This window comes from Ictalurus furcatus, chromosome 27, assembly GCF_023375685.1.
Source record: "Ictalurus furcatus strain D&B chromosome 27, Billie_1.0, whole genome shotgun sequence".
Lineage (NCBI taxonomy): Eukaryota > Metazoa > Chordata > Actinopteri > Siluriformes > Ictaluridae > Ictalurus > Ictalurus furcatus.
The window spans coordinates 15,344,727-15,367,419 of NC_071281.1; the positions used below are offsets into that span (position 1 = coordinate 15,344,727).

The following is a 22,693-nucleotide window of genomic DNA, read 5'->3' on the forward strand; positions in this document are numbered from 1 at the left end:
TTGTGACTAATCAGGAAGGTGCTCAGAAATGAGTGCTGTAGTTCCACCACTGGGTGGTGTGAGGTTAACCGCGTAGAATCTGGGGGAAAAGTCCATGGTGACACCCACGTAGCAGCAGTACAGACTTCCTGGTGCGGCATTCTACTAAATAATGCCCTGGAGGAAGAGACGCTCTTTGTAAAGTGGTATAATGTGATCGGGCTTCCTGTTCATGTGCTGCAATGGCTGCTATACAGTATACTTATTTAATGTAGATGGGGATTTGTCGCTATCTAGCAGTCCTTGGAGAGAAGTTAGTATCTTGGGAATTGGGCAGTGCACTAGGTGCTGCTGATGGGGTGCATACAATTCGCAGAACAGCTGTCTAGTGTGAAAGAGGTTCCTGTGTCCATGTCTACAGTGGCCGCGAGCCAGAGCTAACGATTCTTAACAAGGAACCAAACCAAAAGTCACAGGTGACATGGCTGAGCATGTCAAATCTCTTCATCTGTGTGGAACAGCATATCTGCTCTGAGAGGAGTCTGCCAGTTACCACAATCGAAAGCAATAGTGGAAACCGAGGTGTTGCCAGTCATAATGGGGCTACAAGCAGGACTCAGTTGTACTATGTGGAAAGAAATGTGGGCATTAGAGAAAGATAAACATATAAAATAAGTTGATGACAGTAGTGAGAGTGCATCCTGTTCTAGTAGGCTTTCCAGTTCTGCTAAGAAAAACCACAATCGGTGATGAGTCGATTTGGCTTTGGTGAAGAGGTCCACCTGCACCTCGCCAAAGGTCTGGACACCTAACCCACCCATCTATATGTGGGTTATAAATAACCTCCAGTCTTCTGGAAAGGCTTTCCATTAGATTTTGGAGTGTAGCTGTGGGGATTTGTGTTCATTCAGCCACAAGAGCATTAGCGAGGTCAGGTACTGGTGTTCGGTTAGGATGCCTGAGGTGCAGTCTGTGTTCCAGTTCATCCCAATGGTGTTCATTGGGGTTGCGGTCCAGACTCTGTGCAGGACACTCGAGTTCTTTTACATCAGACTTGGCAAACCATGTCTTCATGGTGCTCGCTTTGTGCACAGGGACATCATTGTTCCAGTGAAGGGAAATTGTAATGCTACAGCATACAAAGACATTCTATACAGTTGTGTGCTTCCAACTTTGTAGCAACAGTTTGGGGAAGAACCACATATAGGTGTGATGGTCAGGTGTCTACATTCTTTTGGCCATATCGTGTAAATTGCCTCAAGGTGTGAACGAGTGTGTGTGTGAATGTATATATGTGTGTGGTGCCTTGCGATGGAGTGGCATCCAATCCAGGGTGTATTCCAACCTGGTGCTGAGTGATCCCAAGCTCTGGATCCACCATGACCCTGATCGGGATGAACAATTAAGGCTCTGGGTTACTGCTCAGAACGTTTGGGGTTCAAGCCCCAGCACTGCCAAGCAAGGAGATACGTGAAGAAAAGTATTTCACTGTGCTGTAATGTACATGGGACAAATAACGTCTTGTTCTAAAGTGGTTACTGAAAAGTGAGTGAGTATATTTAAAAAACACCTACAAAAACTCAATTTGCTCGAATATCCGACCCATAAAAGGCGTGATATTTCACATTAAACACTCTATGTAATGTTTACGTGCTTTTACAAAGTATTTTAAGTCAAATTCAGCACGGTGTCGTTGTTTTCGTGCTAAAACCTCACGACACTTTAAGAGACTGCGGTGTATATACCACATGTGGCCACTAGATGTCGTCAAACACCTGCGGCAACAAACAACCTCTGACGCCGACTAAAATAGGAATTTTATCGCACTAAATATCAAGTCAAAATACTACTATTGTTACTATTATTAAGTACCATATATATATGTCTGACTATTTTGCATCGTTTTATGAAATAGAAATCAACACTTGTCTGTTTTCTCTACTTTCACGCTCAGGCGCTACTACAGGTCGAGTACTCCGTGTCAAAGCTCGTCTCTGATTGGCTCTCCGTTGCGAGGCCATTTTGTTGGCCCCGTTTTTAACGCTTCTGTATTTTGAATTCTAATTCATCGAAAGATTTTTAATGAACGAAAACTAACCGGGATGAGTTTAAACAGCGCAGTAGGAAACACTGGGCAAGCTTTTCCAGGATCAAAACTGGAGGTTTTCATTTTTTTTGTTGCTTGTTTTATTTTTGCGATTCAAAACGGCGCGACCAATCAGAGCGCGCATAGCGTAACCGGTATGCAAATGAGCGTGTCGTCATGCCTGCGTCACCGCTGGTGGAAGCGCTGAGGTCGACCAACAGCGATATAAGTAGGTTTTTAAAGAGAAAATCGATATTTATTTATTTATTTTACTCCGCCGTAAATTTGCGGCCGCGTCCGCGAGGGGCTCCGGGTCGCTTGGGTAAGTAGTGCTGTGTGTGTCTGTTTATTTATTTATTTATTAACGAAATAACGTCGTCGAGAAGGAACAGAGAGAGAGAGAGAGAGAGAGAGAGAGAGAGAGGAGGAGAGTAAAGGCAAGAAGAAACTCAGGTGGCTGGCTGTCAGTGCAGAGAGAGAGAGAGGAGAAGAAGAAGGAGGAGAATAACCGTGACACTCACAGGGAATCCCTTCTGGATATATAAATAAAATAAAGAAAACAAACTACAGGATTAATTCATCATCATACCATCAATTAAAGGAGATTTGAAAGACTTTACTGTGTGTTGTTCAGTGTTAGAAAGTAGGTGCTGATCAGACCAGGTCTAATCTAACGGTGAGTCCAGGTCCTGCTGTATGTCTGTCTTGCATGGAGGATTATTTCTCCTTCTACTTTTTGTCTAAACCTCCTCCTCTTCCTCCTCCTCTTCCTCCTCCTCCTCCTCTTCTCTCTATCTCCACACTTTCTGTACGTTCTCTTCCCAAGCTTCACTCCACATGTTCAGGAACTTCTCAAACATCCTGGATGGTATTTATGAACCTTCACACCAAGACGAGCAGGTGTAATTGAGATACTGTAGCCAAAGTCTCTGATCAGGAAACTCGGATTATACCTGTGGGAATTATAATCCTATCAACAGGTGGGGAAGCAGATAAATGCCCTCCTGAAAGAATGAAAAAAAAAAAAAACCAGTAGAAACTCTCATAGAATTTGTAATGGGTTTAATGGTTATAATGGGAATTGTATTGGTTTGAATGGAAACTGTAATGGTCCCTGTGGGTCTCTACTGGTCATGTGTTGCCTTTTATTGGTGGCGTGTTATGTCTAGTGGATACCATTAAGGACCAATAATGGTAATGGTTTGTAATGGTATTTGTAGTGGAAACCATTAGAATTCTGCTATGGTTTCTGTTTTTATTTATTTATTTATTTATTTATTATTATTTCAGCAGGGAATACGGTCCTGGAGATGTAGATGTTGTAAAAGTTAGGTGTAGTATAGAAAGATTCCAGAGAAAACAAGATGTTTTGGATGAAAACGTCCTTCATCTGTGTAAGCAAGGTGTAATAATAATAATAATAATAATAATAATAATAATAATAATCACAATAACAAGAAGAAGAAATAATAATGAACTACACTTGGAAATGCAGAGTAAATTAAAGTAATTTAAGTGTAATAAACTGACAGCGAGCTAGAAATTGGGATTTATTAAAAAGGATCGTGTTCCTGCCAAAAATATCGGAACAGTCAACTTTTCACAAGGACTAATAAAGATTTCCAGGTGGAAAAATCTTCAAATCAGAGAGTTCATATACAAGACCCAAATCATAGCTAAAGTGTATGATCCCAGCCTCGGATTATAACGGTATAAATATAATCTGATCATCAGGTAGGGAGGCTGATAAAGCGCAGTCCTGGAGATCCTGGAGATGTAGATGTAGTAAAAGTTAGGCGTAGTACAGAGCGTTTCGAGGGAAAACAGGATGTTTTGGATTTTTAGAAAAAAAAAAAAAGTCCTTCATGAGCTGTGCAAAGCAAACTCGGATTATAGCTGCAGAAATATAATCCGATCAACAAGTGGAAGGCTGAGGAACAGCAGTCCCGGAAACCTCCAAGATTTATCCAGAAATAGTAATACAGTGAAGCTGGTGCAGTTTTATTTATTTATTTATTTATTTATTTTAGGTGTACAACACAAAGTTTCCATTGAAACCAGGTGATTCTGACAAAAGTCCATCAGCCGTGCAAGTAACGTGTAATAATAATAATATAAATAAATAAATAAGAAGAAATAATAATAAACTAAAGCTGGAACTATTTGCGTGAACTATTCAAGCAACTTACCCTTTAATATGATGGCAGCGAACTGTAAATTGGGATTCATCAGGCAAAGGATCGATTAAAAAAAGAATTCATCTATGTGGATAAATCTTAAATTAGATGCTCAACTGTTAATATATGACATTAAAATCATAGCTAAAGTGTCTAACCCCAAACGTGGATTATACGTGTATAAATATAATCAGATCAACAGGTGGAAGGCTGATAAAGCGCAGTCCTGAAGTCTATCTCCAGAAATAATAGAAAAGTTTCGAAACATATCGACGGAGTAAAAGTTAATAGTAGTGCACAACGTCCTTCATCAGCTGTTCAGGCGAAGTATATTACTACTACTACTAATAATAATAATAATAATGAGAAGAAGAACTAATAATATGATGTATAACTGTAATGGTTTTTGAAATATATATTTAAGATAACTAATAGTCAACAAGCTGAAAGCGAGCTGTAAATTGGGATGTATCAATAAAACAGGCAGGGGATTGATCGACATTCCTTCAGCATCGCGTTTTCTTTCCAACAATATAGAAACAGGAGGGCTTTTACCAGGACTGAAAAAGATTTCCAGGAGTAAAAATCTCAAATCAGATGCTCACCTACTCATAATATGTGATTTAAATCAGAATTCCAGGTAAACAAGATGTTTCGGACCAAATTCCTTCATCAGCTGCACAAACAAAGTGTTGTAATAATAATAATAATAATAATAATAATAAGAAGAAGAAGTAATAAAGTAACGCTGGAAAAGTTTTTGAAATATACTATATTTAAAACACTAAGTCGTTAATAAACCTGTTACTAAGATCATTCATATTATAAGTGATGATTTATGAAGCAGGGGATCAATATTCTTTCAGTATCAACATTGTTTTCTAACACTATACGAAGATGTAGGGCTTTTACCGGGGCTAATAACCATAATCACAGACTCTGATTCTACCTGTATAAATATAATCCGATCAACAGGTGGTACTCGGTAGGTTGATAAAGTGCAGTTCCGTCATGGCAGGATTGTCTGGAGAATGTCACGATCACAGAGTGCTCTCCAGAAATAAGATTCAAACAGCATTGGAAAGGTTTCTGCATCGTTGATGTATGAGAAAATATTCAGAGGAACTTTTGTTATTGACCCGATGACAGGCAGTGGAAAATTGATGGATTTAGGACACGATAAGTCTCGTTTTTCGCATGGAATGCGAACAATATAGAAAAAGTACTCTTCGGGTTTATAGATCGGACTGATATCTGTCAGTGAGTATCTGATCCCCAGTCTGGATTATACATATAGTATATAAGTGTAATCAGATGGACTGGTGGGAGAAGCGAGGCAGCAGGCTGGACTTGAGAACGTCACACATGGCCTTCAAGAGAGTAGGATTAAGACGGAAAGATGTTACGATCGTTGACGGTAATGACTCGTTAGTAAGATGACAGACAGTCGGTTGTAAATTTGGATTTTATGAGTCAGGGGATCGATGCTTCTTTCAGGATCATGTCAGTACATTGAATTTCTCTGGAAGTGTGATTTAAATATCTTCTTCGTTTCCATCTGCTACACGTTTCTGTCCTAAGGGCTTCATTTATCTGCCTTAAAAAAGGTGGCTGAACTCATTTTCCTCGATTGACGGCGAATCAAAATGACATCAGATTGTCTTCTGATGCTTTTCAGGCTTCCGAACGTAAGAACAACACATTTTACTCGAATGGTCAAATTCACTGTATGTAAATAGCTGTTAACCACATCCGCTAAATTGAGGAAACACTTTACAACGACATCATCGTTATTCTTGTTTTTAGCATGATGTTATGCTGTAAGTTCACTTGCATCTCTGTCAATTAATAGTACTCGAGCATTTTGTCAGCGGTAGAAACACATCCGTCACTCGTGTCTTGACCTGTACAGGATTATTTATATATGTATGTATATATATATATATATATATGGGCTGGAAGTGTGATCGACACAGTGGAGAAGGTTTGTCACTTTTGAACACCCTGATAAGTCATTAGTACACTATACGGCTGGTGACAGCTTACTTCTGAAACCTAGTCTGCTGGAAGCGGTGCGTGTGGGAGGGTGATAATGGAGCGCGCAATCCGGGATTGAGATAAAACTACAGTGTGTTACAGTGACCTGCAAAAACTGGAAGCGTTCCAACACTGATAACACCATTAATAACAACAACAACAACAACATGTTGCTGCAGTCAATTAACTCAAAGTAAAAACATGATAAAACAGAAGGAATTCCTTTTGGAGAATGAAATGTCTGGGGCGTATTTATATTCACGAGTCATGGTGGATAGTGTGACACGTCGATGGTACGATGAGTGTTTTGATAAGCCTCTATCACTGTTTGTATTTATACGTTCAGAGTTTGTTATGAAACCACAGCAGGAGGGAGAGTCATAAACGATTTTATAGCAGGATTGTTTTAAATCTGATCTAAAATGGTTCCTTTTAACCTTCATTAGTTTATCAGAACTGTCGAAATGCTATCTTTTGCTTTTTTTTTTTTTTTTTTTTCCAGACCACATACAAGTATGACTACGTTTTTTTTCCCCCCTGAATTTGTCCGAAGTTTGGTCACCTGCCAGTTTCCACCCACCAGTCCCCAGCTCTCCCCTATGATCTGACAGAGTAAATGAGTAATCTAGTTCTTTAGAGACACACGAAGGCAGTCAAGGCAGTCATTTCCAGCTGCCGCTCATGCTGTGCCGCTCATGCACGCTCAGAGGAAAGCGCTGTCTGCCCTCTTCCGCATACACGAGCCCACAGACACCCATGATTGGCTAGTGCTGCTGTGATTGACGGGACTGAGAGAGAGAGAGAGTATATCATCCTTCCCAACCAGACCAATTTTGCGCATTTGACTGCCGGCTACAATCTCGCCATCTCTTTGAAGAGTCAATCTCGCCACCTTTTGATGAGTATGTTTTTTGGTAGTTGTCGATGCCGAAACTGATGGTGATACTGAAATGAATAACCTGCTTAATATTAAGCAATCAGGGACAACATGGAACATTTTATTTAGCTCTGTTCATGTTTATGTGCTCTTCATTCAGAGTTTTATGTAAGTTCATACAGGTACAGCTGCAATCAAAATGATTCAACCCCCATTGCAAATCAGGTTTATTGTCAAAATGTACAGACTTTCGGCTGTTTGCGATGAACAAATCAAACGAAAGCGATTGAAATGGTTCAGCACGACGAATGCTTCAAGTGGTTTCCCCAAATTCAACTGAAAATGCGACTTACGATTTGTCCAGTTTCAAAATGATTCAACCACCTGAATAGAATCCCTCACAACAGCACAAATATGTAAAACAGGTCTCGTCTCAAGCACACCTGATGTGACTAATCAAGGGCTTCATTAGTTGCACCAGGTGTGCTTGAGCTGGAACACATGAAATACCTGAACTGGCTAGGGGTAGAAAATTAACGAAATACCTAGACGGGGCAGAAAAAGGAAGCTGTCAACGGCTGCAACCAGATTTCTGAGAAGGCAGGTTGTGAAAAACCCTCGAGTGACTGCAAAAGACCTGCAGCAAGACTTGGTGTAACAGGCACGGAGGTTACAGTGAGAACAGTAAGGTCTGTACTAAACGCAGGTTTCCATGCCAGAATTCCAAGACGACACCACTACTGACCCAAAAGCACAAGAAAAATCGCTCGAAGTCAAATAAATAAGCCACAGAAGTTTGGGGATTCTGTTCTGTGGAGCGATGAAACAAAACTGAAACTTTTCGGCACGATGTATCAGCGTATGTCTGGAGTAAGAAGAATGAAGAAAGAACACACTCTGTCCACAGTCAAGCATGGTGGTGGCTCGGTGATGCTCTGGGGCTGCTTTGCATCCTCTGGCACTGGAAACCTGCAGCGTGTGGAAGGCGAGATGGATTCATTGAAGTCTCAGGAAATCGTAGGAGAAAACGTCATGCCGTCTGTGACGAAGCTGAAGCTTGGGCGTCATTGGACCTTCCAACAGGACAATGATCCCAAACGTACCTCAAATTCCACCAAGGCTTGGTTGCAGAAGAAGTCCTGGAAGATTCTACAGGGCCATCACAGTCACCTGACTCGAACCTCATAGAAAACCTCTGGTGGGATTTGAAGAAGGCGGTTGCAGCACGCAAACCCAAGAATATTACTGAACTGGAGGCCATTGCTCATGAGGAACGGGGTAAGATTCCTCAGGAACGCTGCCAGAAGCTCTGCATCTCGTCTGCAGCAGGTCATAACAGCAAAAGGGTGTCTACTAAGTACTAAAGATACTCGCCATGAAGGGGTTGAATCATTTTGAAACTGGAGAAGTCATTATAAGTTGCATTTTCAGTTGAATTTGGGGAAACCACTTGAAGCATTCGTCGTGTTGAACCATTTCGATCGCTTTTGTTTGATTTGTTCATCGCAAACAGCTGAAAGTCTGTACATTTTGACAGTAAACCTGATTTGCAACGGGGATCGAATCATTTTCATTACAGCTGTATGTGAATTGCACTTGACTCTCAAGCAGAGTGTACAGTAGACCCTGGCTGAACTGCTCACTCTCACGAGCGAAAGTTTCTCTGCATGCCCATTTCACACTCACGAATACTTTCGTGCACCCACAGGACAATGTGGTCATTTTTTTTTAAAAAACATGATCACGCACACTGATACTCTTGCACGCTTCATTAAAGATACTGTTTAAATACAATAAGATGCTATAGTTCCTCCTCTTAATATTATCACAGAACCTAGTTTGCAGTCTGCTTTGTTTTGATTCCCACCATTAATCAAAAAGCATCCAGATCTCTGTCATTTCGTGTCATTAGCGTGGCAACATACACTAATCTTACATCACGTGGTATCGGATGTTGGTTTCTGAGGTTTTTCTCTTTTTTTTGAGTACGGAACTATGAGCTCGGTAGTCGACCCGAATTTTTTGATTCATTTGCATGCATCTGTTCTTTAAAATGTAACATAATTTGTGAAATTACTAGACGTTTTACACTAAATGGCCGTTAGATAAACGCTATCTCACCACTCCATGAGTCAAGAAAAAAATTACCCCGGTTTTGCCCATTGAAAATGTCACATTCATTTATTTATTTTTTTGGTCAGGTTATCTTTGCAGCCGTCGGCTTATTGTCTTTCTTGTCAAAACCCCCAGAAAAAGTCAAATCTCTTTCTGTAGTGACATTTTTTTGACCATCCGACTACATCTCAGCGTCGTACTGTGGTTTAAACTTGCGTGCGAGTGTTGATTTCAAATCAGATCTCGTATCTCGGCTCCAAATCAGAGACATTAATCTCTGGTCTCGGGTAAAAAGTCTCTTCTGACTGCTTTCAGGATGAGTGCGCTTCTCTTCAGTGTCAGCGGTTGTTCAGTGTTTGAAGGGAAAGTTGCTAATTTAGCATCAGCTCTGTTTATTAAACTGTTGCTCATGGAGCTCTTGCATATGAATCTCAGTAGCTAGGTCTGTAAAGTGGTAATAAAATACCAACAAGTTTATATTTATTTTATATAGGCTATTTAAAAAAAAAACCAAAAAAAACAATGTATAGCAGTATAACTGCTCAGGCTGACAGGAAGCAGCTTCAGGTTTGGGCCGAGACGCGTCGTATGACGTCGTCACAACACGCGTTCAGCCAAAGCCTTCTTTGATTCACGTGCGTCGAATATGAGTACAGCTAAAAGGTCTCATTTAGCAACAAACATCACTGCGAAAGACAATTTCGCCAATTCAAGTAGTTTTCCACAAAAATGTCTGCAAATTGTATCGCAATTTTGAGAAAAGCCACAGCCTTTTTGGCTGCAACAAACATCAATAAAATTATTTTATCATTAAACGCCGCCAAAATCTTCCTACTTTCACAGAAAGAGGCAATTTGACTGATCTGGGTAATGACCGACCGCAGATCTTTTCCTGAAGCCCGTCAACAAACATTAATAACTTTTAAACACAGGAGTTTATGCACAGGATATTAGTTCAGTGACTATATCTGTGAAATGTTTATTGTGTCAAAATTTCGTTTTTCCTGCCGGAAACCAGCATATGATATTGTAGAGAGTCGATCCTTCAGGATCGTGAAGCTTGTGGCCAGAAAAGCGTACAAAAGATATCAGACTCTCCGTATCCCATGATTCGAGCGTCTGATGCCTCTGAGACTAAATAATAAAACATAGCAGGTAATCACATATATTTATCGAAAGCTCATTCAGCACTGGAGCGTCACGTTGCGACACGTTTCTGTTTTTCTAAAACATTTTTAGCTGAAGCAGCGGTCAGACCGAACACAAATAAAATTGACCTTGTAGTAAAGCCAGTTTACAGAAGGGGAAAGGACACAGGTTGTGAAAGAGAGAAAGACTTTTATGTGTTCTACAAATATCGCCAACTAAGTTGGTTCATCACTAGGAAAAATCGTTCAGTACAGTTGTATGACAGTTATGTACGGTATGATATTGCTGCGTTCGTGGTTACGAGTTGTAATAACGTAATTTCCCACCTCGGGATGTTCGCTACGTGAAGTGCGGGAAAATTTGTAAGTCATTTGTAAGTCGCTTTGGATAAAAGCGTCTACTAAATGAGTGAATGTAAATGTATAATGTATAAACAAAACAAACATGGACGCCTCACCAAAAGCCTGTCTTTTGTTTGCTCTGTCGGAGCACATACAGCTCTCATAAGAAGCTACTTTAAATACACTTCTACAGTGACAGACCTGAGTGACTCTTCGTTCTGTTCTACAATACTGAACATGCAACATTTTGGACTTAAATTGCAGCACAGCAACAACCGTGGACAACAGCGAGTAGCTTAGCAACAAGCTAGCCAGGAGACAATAGCAAATAGCATAGGAATTTAATAACTCTAATGGTGATGATTCTCAAAACAGAGATTAGTGTGATCAGTGTTATAGATTTAACCACGTACTGTGTGGCAAGCCAATACTTTTATAAACCCATTTAAAAGTATAGAACACTGTTCACAGAGTGAGCAGCCATGTTGATTTGATGTCAGTCTGTAAACGGGGGAGGAACTGGTAGTTGAAGAGACTACCCCAAGTTGATGTGTTGAAATTGCAAGTTGAAGGGGTGTTTTCTGTGGTTTTTACCGGTTGTAGGTGGGGAATTTGCAACTTCATCTTGGACGCAGCATAAGAACATTCATTTAAGCGCATCCATTGATCTTAATTCTGTAACAAGTGTTTCTTGTGGTTAAATTCTTTTTTTCCCCTCTCTCCCTGGGATTTTTTTTTGTGTGTGTGTGTGTGTTAGCATGTTAGCAATGTTGCCACCTGTTCTTTTCAGTTAAGAAGGCTAATTTAACCCTTTCTTGCAGTACACCGGTATTCCCTTCAGCTGGCGGAATGGAAATCGACTTATCGGGCAGTTTCAGTCAGTGTAAAGAAATGAATTATTTTATCGCCGTAAGTCTGATATAAGATGAGTCAGGGCACTGTTGGGTTTCTGTGTGTAGAGTATCGTGACTCTGTGTTTAGCTGCTGGCGAGCAGGGCGATGGGAAAGGGAAAGGGGAGGGGCGTGAGCCGCCTGCTGGGCAAATAATTCACACCTCTCCACAATAACATTGGTACACAATAACATTGATAGTAACACGCGTATAAACCTGCCACATTAAAATGATAACATTTGAGCCTAGTAGGCTAGGTACAACAAATGTCAAAATGAATGAAAAACTGGAAAGCCCTGAGTGTCTACTTTCCTCTGAGTCTTTCATAGAACCACTACTGTGGAGTGTGACATCAGAAATAACGTTGCTTTGGTTAAGTTAATCAACCTAATCTGATACATGTCTACAAATGTGAACGAAGATTGGACACCAAGCCTACATCTTAAACCTTAATCTTAAAATTAGTAACTTTGCAATTTTAACGAGTGTAACGAATTTTAATGGCACAATAGTCCTAAAATTTGGGGAAATAGCTGTAATAGCTGTAATAGATGTGTACTGTACAGTAGGTAGGAGTTACAAAAGGGGTTACAAAATTGAAATATTCAGGTATTATCACGCTGATAGCGCAGTAGTCTATAGAATATACGAAATTTCCAGCAGAAACACCCCCCCCCCCCCCAGCCCATCTTTTTTTCGTGACAAAGCAATTGATACAAAATGTGCGACGCTTCACATAGCCTTAGGATGAAACGAAAATGCCAGAGAAACGTCGTTTATAGCAACAAGACCTTTCATGTGTTACGTTCTACAGATGTTCCTTCGTTATTACATTCGGGCGACACAGCTGTTACTATAGTGTATTTGAAGATATCACTGTGAATTAGAGGTCGTGAGATTAAAAGCTGGAAATCACAGGAGATCCCGCGCGCGGTTAAAGTAAGCAGCTGTAACTTAGTTAACATTAAATAAAGAGTAGCATGGGGGCCCTATGCCATGTCTTCAGAGGCTCACTGAGACTTTGTCGGTGTTATTAGATGCCTCACAAAGTAATACGTGTCCCGTAATTAGGAAGAATACAAACGAATAATGATAGGAGAACCAGCACTGAGAAAACAAGCACTAAGAAGTGCAATGGAAAGGGAAAAAAAAAAGCCAAACGAAAGAGTAATACAGCTACACATAACGATTATAGATACAGATACCGATTAGCATGGCTAACGAGGCTTCTTCTATCCGGTCCGGATCATGAGCGGGACAAGCTAGCGGAGTAAAAAATACAGGCGATAAATAAACATTCGTGTTCAACCTATATTGTGCTTCATTGTGCAAATATGAACGTCGGTGCTTTTGTTGTTGTTGTTAACGACTAAGGATTATCAGGTATATCATGAACGCTTTTAGTGTTATAGTTCCGAACGCAGTGTTTTAATCATCTCACAACGAGTTGAGTTTGAAGGTGAAAAATCCTTATCAAGTTTAGTCTAGATGGAAGTATGTTTAAGCCTGTAATTCGTTGTATTCCTGTTAAACATTAACTGTAAAGTATTTCCTGTCCAAATGATTTGATATTTGAAATGGATCTGAAATTTTGTAATAAGGAGTAAACAGGGAATATTGAAAAGAGGTTAAGTAATGTAATGCAAAACCTTTTTGCATTATCTCTGTGCGTGTGTGTGTGTGTGTGTGTGTGTGTGTGTGTGTGCATTAGGTTAGGATTTGACTGCGTATGTCGTGTGCGTGTGTGTGTTTGTGCGCGCGTGTGTGTGTGTGTGTGTGTGTGTGTGTGTGTGGTGAGTCAGCAGGTCGTGACTGACCTCTTCCGTAGCCAGTGTTGGTCAGGACAGCCTGTCGGTCGCTGTGCCTGCTGGTGTTTTCTGTGTGTGTGTGTGTGTGTGTGTGTGCACATGCGTACTTCCCTGATGCTTGTGTTGTATATATGTTTGATAGGTTTTTTGTGAAGATAACCACCTGACTTTAACCCGCCCGTGTTACCTGCATACCTTTCATCTAATTCATAGTGCTCACTAAATAATATGCGGAATAACTGAATAATAAACCAGGGATTTAAGGCTTTGATGAATAATGAGAACCTGTAACTGCACCTTTTTTAGTAACGCCCTTTTATGTGGAGATACTTGTAGTGTGTATTACTACCGGAAAACCTGGAGGTGTATCGGAGGGATGTTATTCTTGATTTCCAAAGCGCGGTTGTTTACGTTCATTAACTGCAAAAACTATGGTCATAAAAGTGGAACTTTTATTATGTATATAGTCTATGAAAAGTTTCAGGACAGCATTTCAGAACCAAACGGTAGTGGCTGCACGGATGAGAGGTCATGGACACGACACGATCTAAAAAGAAGACAAGCGAGGATGATATTCAAGCACATTGTCTGATTCTCGAATCTGATTGGCCAGGAGGCGTTGGTTCATTTTCTATATATAACGGCACCTCTGATAACAATGCCGTGCGCAAGGCAAATCACAGGTTTATATTAATGCACTCGTTCTAATGCGTTATCTTTAAGAGACATTAGACATCATATTTTCGACTGAAACCTCGAGTATCCGCCAATACAGATACCGATCTGATAATCCATCCATTTTCCATACCGCTTATCCTACACAGGGTCGGGTTCCCTGAAGCCTATCCCAGGGAACTCGGAGCACAAGGTGAAGGACACCCTGGACCACTAGGGTGCCAATTCAATCGCACACACAATTCACACACTACAGACAAATTGGAAATGCCAATCAGCCTACAGCGCAGGTGTTTTGACTGGGGGGAGGAAACCGGAGTACCCAGAGGAAACCCCCAAAGCACAGGGAGAGCATGCAAACTCTGTGCACACTGGGCATGATTCGAACCCGCACCCCGGAGGTGATAGTAACACGCGTATAAAACTACTTCCTTCCTTAAAAACTACTGCACTTCACAGTTAAACTCTCTCACACAAAAATCACTTGCGTTAAAGTATAAATAGAATAAAATCTGTCCTATCAATAGGGGAAAAAAAAAAACAGTCAAGTCTCTTTATATATATAGATTTCCAGTTCCAAAAATAAAATTTCTTCCAAATTCAGTTCCAATTTGCCATTTGTTACACGATCTGATATCCGATATGTTTTCTCCAAAATCTGATCTACCTTTTTTTTTTTTTTTTTTTTTAACACTGGGTATCAGATCGGTACCACCTCTAGTTTCTATAGTAACACCTAAGTCTCAGGAACTTGTATGGTGGACACTCCAGTGATAATCAGTGATAGCCAATCTGAGGTAAAACTGTTCCTTTAGGTTTTCCGCCATAAGAAAGTCTTCAGGACGGAGGACTTTGATTTTGTGCTTTGCGATTTCCACACTTCTTTCGTCACATAAACGCCAAGAGAAAGTGAGCGAACGATTTTTAATCGCCGTTATAAAGTACGTGATAACAGGAACTAACTTGTTGCGCAGACTGTAACCGGATATGGCATATTGTTGTTGTTGTTTTTTTTTAATAAATAAAAATCGTAGTCACAAATTGCCGTGGCGTGAGTGGAATAAAACCATGTTGTTCTAGGAAAACAATCAACTTAGTGGTGGTAACTGTAACTCAGCTTCATGTCACCCTGCCATTGATTATTTCCCTATATTATTATTTTTTTCTGTTTTATTCCTTACTTAATTTAACATCACGTTATTCAGTAAAGCATATTATTCATTAACTACAGCGCAACAAATGTGAAAGCATCTAGTTATGAGAAAAAAGACGGTAAGTCTGTCTGGATCAGGAAAGAAGGCTAAAAAAATTTAATGAATGAAATTTGTTGTTAAACAGCTGGAAGTAAAACTCTCAGATTTTTGTTTTATGATAAGAATTCATAGTTAAGTATATGTATATTCTAATAAGGCATCCATTATATGCTTCTTCAATTGGTTCTGCCATAGTAGGGCAGGACTAGTGCAAACAAAATGGGTACACCATGGGCTGACCTTGCTACACGTACTTCTTAAAATACACATCAGTAGAGGTATTTTCATTGATAAGATGTCCTGAATCTAATGAGTCATAATAGAGGTACTATGAAATTTCCTTTGACTCATTCAGGTTCGACACATAGTCGCTCTAGTGTAGGTTAAATCTCGCTGTGGCTTGTTTGTAGGTTGTAGGATGGGTGGTTTAGTGCTGAGTTTTGTTATTAACACCATGTTTAGTCTACTCATTTTTAAGGGATTCATTTTAGGAGTTTAATTTAAATTCCGTGCCAGCAATTTCCGTAAAGCAATTCAATCTGTAGCTGTTCTAGTAATCACGCTCGTCTATATACTCGCAAGTTTTGTTCGGTAGTGTAGGATATCATCTTGAGTCCTCAGAATATCTTTCTGAATACCTAAAATATCTTTCTGACCTGTCATTATTCTAGATTTAACTGTAACAAGTAGCTAATAGTGTTTAGAAGGTTTGAGTAATACTTTTTGTCTCTTTGCAGAGACGGGTTTGCAATGGACACATCCTGATGCTCTACAGTAGGACAATGAACTTGGCTGTCCTGTCACATGGACATATATAGAAGCCAGAACTCTATGCAACACTTACAACTGATTGCATAATGGACTACTTTGGGGACCCCAGCATTTTCGAGGATTGTTTTACCTCAGGCCATGTTTCCTTGGCAGATGAGCTGGACCTTGGCTCAGAGTTTGACCCTCTGCAGCTCAGTGCAGTGGATGCTGAGAAACACCCTGGACTGGTGGCAGGTTCTCTGCCATCTGCTAACCAGCATGGGGTAGACTACCGTCAACAAATGGGGCAGTTTGATGGGATGAAAGTCCAGACGTCCATGGCACAGTCTTTTCCTACCCAAGGAGGAGATAGCAGTGTCGGAGGCGTGTTCATGAACGAGCAGTCCCATTTTCAAAACCCAACCATGAATCAAGCGCCTCAGACCAACGGACTGTATCCCAACAACAGTCCTATATGGGGGGAGCGGAGAGCAAATGCCTACCACCATCAGCGGCTGCAGCATCAGCATCAGCAGCTTCAACAGCATCAGCAGCAACGGCATAAACAACATCTGCGTCAACAGCCATTTCAAGAGCAATTTCAGCATCGTCAAGGCCAACAACGGCATCAGTTCAATCAGCAACATTCACACCTTCAACAGGGTCAGCAAGTTTTGAGCCAGCATCAACTGTCAGCTCAGCACCAGATGCCCCACCAACAAATTAACCCCCAGACTTTACACCGACATACGAAGAGCTATCCGCACCATACCAACTTCTACTACCAAGGAAATGTCGCATCCCACCAAGGTCACCTCGGTGTGATTAATTCGCAGGGAAGCCCTTTTCATCCAGGGGTTGATCCACAGTCTAAGTCTTACCTTGATGTACCGATGATTGCCGCAACATCTCAGCAACAAAGTGGGTTTGAGATGGCTCAAACGGTACAAGGGTTCCGCGGTGTTCCTGACACCACGGACAATAATCTAGGGTACCATGTCCAGTCTTCCCCTGCAGCCTATACCCTGTCTTCCTGTTCAGCCAGTATGGCTTCGTCTTACGCTTCCTCTCAATATTCCTTTCCTGGTCAACCTCCTCCTGTCGTAACTTCATCACATCCTCACAGCACCATCCCACCTGCTTCTGAAATTGGTACTCGTGATTCCAGTTGCCTGTTCATGGCAGATCCTGTAATGGAACAGCAGCAAAAGGGGAGTCAGATCCAGGTTCCCCAAAGCCATCCTCAGGAGTGTCCTTTCCGTACCCTGCAGCCTTCTAAGCCAGTCCAGGATGCTTACGGTGCCTCTGAGATGTTCTCAGAAGGTCTGTCTTCTTTCTCTACAACAAACGGTCCTTTCTCACACGAGATAGAAAACAGCCACCGTGTCAGCAGCAGTGGGTTTCAGGGTCTGGATGAGGTCTCGTTGCTAGATCATCAGCATAGAGGCATTGGGGCAATAGGAGAGAGACATAATATCCTGGAAGAAGAGCTGCTGCCTGAGCTTGAAGCTTTTGTTCAGGAGGAGACGTCCGGCTGGAACGACACAGGACACGATGAAGAACCTCGAGGGAAAACAATAAACGATTCAGAAGGGGAGGAAGATGTGGATTTTAAGGATTCACTAACTTTGCGGTATAAGGCACAGGTAAGATCATTCATACCTATATTTATATTTATACTGTATTTTTACGTTTAAAGTAACTACTATTAAAAGTTGTAGTATGTTCCTAATAGAAAGGACTCTCAAGCTGTTTTGAATATTGAATATTGCCAAAAGTCTGAATATCCGTGATTTACTTTTGGATGACTTTTGTTGTGAATTCATTTGCTTCTTGAAGCAACTGAAATGTCGGCACTGAACATTTCACTTTTTTAAAGATTTAGAATAGTACAACACGCTAACATGAAATCAGCTACTTCCAATCAGAGTTCGTAATTGTTATATTGAAAAACAATGTTATAAAAAGATATCGTAACACCCGCATTATCTCAGAAAGATATTTATCAAGATTATAGATATTACATTGTCATATTACCGAAGCCTAATTTCCATTTTAATGTGGTTTAGAGTGGTTCATGTAAAAAAAAAAAGAAAAGAAAAAAGGATTCTTTACAGCTTAATGGCTCTAGCTCATACATTTATTTATTTATTTATTTATTTTTATAAAACACTGCACTGTAAGGTTGTACATACAACGTTGCTATCAGGATTCTCTAGATGGACTAAAATAAAGACCCCCTTTAAGGGCGGACAAATATAGTTAAGAAAACGTGAAAAAAAAGAGTGTTGATGTCTCAGAATATGGCCTGGCAATATTGACTCCCAACCTGGTGTGTGGTATTATTAGAGAGAAATAAAATATTTAACTGCAGCACACCTTCTTAAAAAGGTATTTTAAAAAGCTAAAGGCAAGCCATAAATTAGACGGACAGCCAGCCGAAGGTAAGAGACAAGGACGGAGATAGAGAAAGGACTCCTGTGGAAAAGGACTCCTGTGAATCCTGGTGCTTGAGACTTTCCTTATCAGAGGTTTTCAGACAGTCCAGCTAGCAGCTGATTAAGAGTGGCAGCAGTGTGCTCAGGACTTACGTGGGTTAAGCATGCTTAAGGCTATAACAAGATGTCGGTCAGGCCAGCCGAGGGCTACCACTACAGTATGCACTCTGGAGAGTTGGAGTGCGGGGGTAGATGTTTTCGGCTTGTTTGTATTAGTGTTCCTGTGGCTGAATGTTTGTTCGTGTTTGTGGGTGGTGGACTTGTCTGGTGGACTTATAAAGTGGGGGGATGGAGAGAATGAGGAATCAGTGAAGACAAGCAGAGGATGAAGTGGAGAGAGAAAGAGGAAGGTGGGGGTGGGAGGAAATGCTGTTAACCAGGCCTGCTGGAGGCAATCCTTACTTCAGCCTCAGTTTCCCCACAGGCTTGTGCTTGACACAGAGAGCCAAGTCTCAGAGGTTCAGCTGCCTCACACACACACATAGTGCTTGCGAGGTTTACCACACACACACACACACACACACATACACACACACACAGAGAGAGCACTCAATTTGCCAGTACACACAACCCGTCATGCACTCATACATGCAGCACACCTTGTCCTATTCCTCTGCCAGACACGTACCCAAGCACACACATAAGCTGGTACATTTTACACGTACAACTACTTACTGTTAGTCATTTATCACATCATATTCTTCACTTTTTACATTTTATTTTGCTTTATTTTATTTACATATATATATATATATATATATATATATATATATATATATACAGACACACCATTTTAATTGTGACACTCTACTACTACTACTACTACTAATAATAATAATAATACTAATAATTAGAGATAGCACAATATCACTTTTTCTTTTCCCCTACTGATACCTGACTTCCTGTTTCACAGGGGTATAAATATGAGGTAACACATAGGCCAAATTCATAACAATGGGTAAGACCAAGGAATATAGCGGTGATGTGCGGCAAAAGGTTGTTGAGCTTCACAAAATTGGAAGTGGCTATAAGAAAATAACAAAAGCATTGAAAAGTATCTTTTGTGAATTTTTTAAACAAAAGATCAAAAGGTTAAGCAATAAAGACAAATTTTCACAGCCTTCTTTGTCCATATTCACCAAGGGTGCCAATTTTAGTGGAGGGCACTATGTATGTATGTATGTATGTATGTATGTATATCCAATTCTAATCTTTTCCATTATTACACGATCGGATCAAATTCATCCTTCTTTTCTCAGATATCCGATCCAGCATTTTTGCCTGTATCGGCCTGATACTGATTCTGTGTATCGGATCAGTGCCGTCTCTAGTACTACTACTACTACTACTAATAATAATAATAATAATAATACTTATATTTATTATTTATTATGATAAGGACAGGAGATATATGTTCAAATTCATATGTCACCAATGGAAGCAGATCAATGGCCGTCGGTAAATAGACAGTCGGAGAGCAGACGGACGCATAAGCAGAAGGCCTGCAGAGTTAATTTGTTTGTCCGTACGGGTCCTTAATTAAAGCTTAGGCAGGATGTACGTATTGTGTGACTTCCTGTAGAGAGGGGGTAACGGAGAGTAAGAGAGTGGATGAAGGTTAGACGGAGCTATTCATGTGCAGTGGAGTGTAGAGGGCCGACAGATGCACAATGTGAGTCGGTGACACTCAGACGAGCAGAGAGATGAATAGAGAGGAAGAGAGAGAGAGAGAGAGAGAGAGAGAGAGAGAGAGGAATGAGAAATATACTCAGTATTTCTTCCTAGTACTTTAGTTATGAATGAGCATTCCAGGGGCTGCACCTTCAAGCTTTGTTGCTAGTTTTTAGTATTATATAAATCACACAGTATTATTGCTACCTTGTTTTGGTAAAATTTATATTATAATTCCAATTGTAATATTCAATTCTTTACATGAGTTGTAAAAAACAATTTAAAGGCTTTGTGCTAGCTAGATACATTGGCAGCATCAGTTATAAGCTAGCCTATGCTTCGTGTCCATGTTTCTCAGTTGCCTAGCAACAGTAATCTTCACAACCGTAACCATTTGAACCGTAGATAGAGGAAATGTAGATGCCGTGTTCGCCACTGTTGCTTCTTTCATATATCGAGGCCCTAGCCACATTAGCAGATGTGAGAATTGCTCATAGGTGCAAGTCTATGGAGATGCAGCTCTACCGTGATGAAATCATCTGGAACTTAATTTACGTCTGACCGATTTCCATGAAATTTGCTTTGTTACAGAATTCGTAAATTTCTGCATGTCGCTGGTTATGTAAATGTAAATATTTAAATATACGTCCACTTGTATGTATTTTTCAATAAATATATCCGTTTAATGTTGCATTCACGAATCCAGGTAGTTCCTGTTATCGTTTACTGTATGTTATAGTAAGCAATCAATTTGTCATGTTATTGAGGAACTACAAGCTCCTCTGTCCTTTCCAGTGGCGGAAACCAGCTTTAATTCTCAGTGTAACTGACACTGGAGACTCCTTCCTTAAATCCCCTCACAGAAAATATCATCGTATCAACCATCACACACCTTTTTCTGTTTATATCTGACTCATACAGTATCGCCATATACCCGGTGTCTTCGAGGGAGGTTGTAAAATATAGAGACAGTGAGTTGTTATATAATTTGTTATATAACTTAACACCCAAACAACGCTGTTTGTGATTATCCGTCACTGTACGAATGGCAATTTTAGGAATGCAGCAAATCTGTCCCTATTTTATTGACAGTGAGTGTTAACAAAGTGTTCTCTCAGTGGTCAATCTTGATCTGTTTTATGTGACATCACCGGATGACCACACCGCCATACTTACGACAAACGATTCTGACCAGAGTAAACATGAGTTCAGTGTTGTGAACTTTGGGATGTTAAAATAGCCGTCCATATATATATATATATATATATATATATATATATATATATATATATATATATATATATATATATATATATGACATAAGAAAAATCTAATATAAATCAATATAAGCTGGCTGGCTAGTTACATTGGCTATATATAGTTACAAACAAAATGATTCAACCCCCGTTGCAAATCAGGTTTACTGTCAAAATGTACAGACTTTCAGCTGTTTGCGATGAACAAATCAAACAAAAGCGATCGAAATACTTCAACACGACGAATGCTTCAAGTGGTTTCCCCAAATTCAACTGAAAATGCGACTTATAATGATTTCTCCAGTTTTAAAATGATTCAACCCCTTCATGGCGAGTATCATTAGTACTTAGTAGAGCACCCTTTTGCTGTTATGACCTGCTACAAATGAGATGCAGAGCTTCTGGCAGCGTTCCTGAGGAATCTTAGTCCATTCCTCATGAGCAATGGCCTCCAGGTCAGTAATGTTCTCGGGTTTGCGTGCTGCAACCGCCTTCTTCAAATCCCACCAGAGATTTTCTATGGGGTTCGAGTCAGGTGACTGTGATGGCCCTGTAGAATCTTCCAGGACTTCTTCTGCAACCAAGCCTTGGTGGAATTTGAGGTACGTTTGGGATCGTTGTCCTGATGGAAGTTTCAATGACGCCCAAGCTTCAGCTTCTTCACAGACGGCATGACGCTTTCTCCTAGGATTTCCTGATACTTCATTGAATCAATTTCGCCTTCCACACGCCGCAGGTTTCCAGTGCCAGATGATGCAAAGCAGCCCCAGAGCATCACCGAGCCACCACCATGCTTGACTGTGGACAGAGTGTGTTCTTTATTCATTCTTCTTCCTCCAGACATACCGCTGATCCATCATGCCAAAAAGTCCCAGTTTTGTTTCATCACTCACAGAACAGAATCCCAAATCTTCTGTGGCTTATTAATGTGATTTTGAGCGACTTCTCTTGTGCTTTTGGGTCAGTAGTGGTGTACGTCTTGGAGTTCTGGCATGGAAACCTTCTGCGTTTAGTACAGACCTTACTGTGTTCACTGAAACCTCAGTGCCTGTTCCCACCAAGTCTTGCAGCAGGTCTTTTGCAACCACGAGGGTTTTTCACAACCTGCCTTCTCAGAAATCTGATTGCA

General features: G+C 40.5%; 1 protein-coding gene across 4 annotated transcripts in view; it reads left to right on the forward strand.

The window, feature by feature from the left end:
• Positions 1–2,261: 2,261 nt before the first annotated feature.
• chd9 (chromodomain helicase DNA binding protein 9) overlaps positions 2,262–22,693 on the forward strand; it is a 78,799-nt gene continuing 58,367 nt past the window's right edge. For 3 of the 4 annotated variants that reach the window (XM_053617337.1, XM_053617339.1, XM_053617340.1), the window contains exons 1-2: positions 2,262–2,387; positions 16,127–17,785. In XM_053617337.1, the coding sequence (XP_053473312.1) occupies positions 16,247–17,785 (1,539 nt within the window). In that variant the 5' untranslated portion in view covers positions 2,262–2,387; positions 16,127–16,246. The other variant, XM_053617338.1, reaches the window with a different exon arrangement.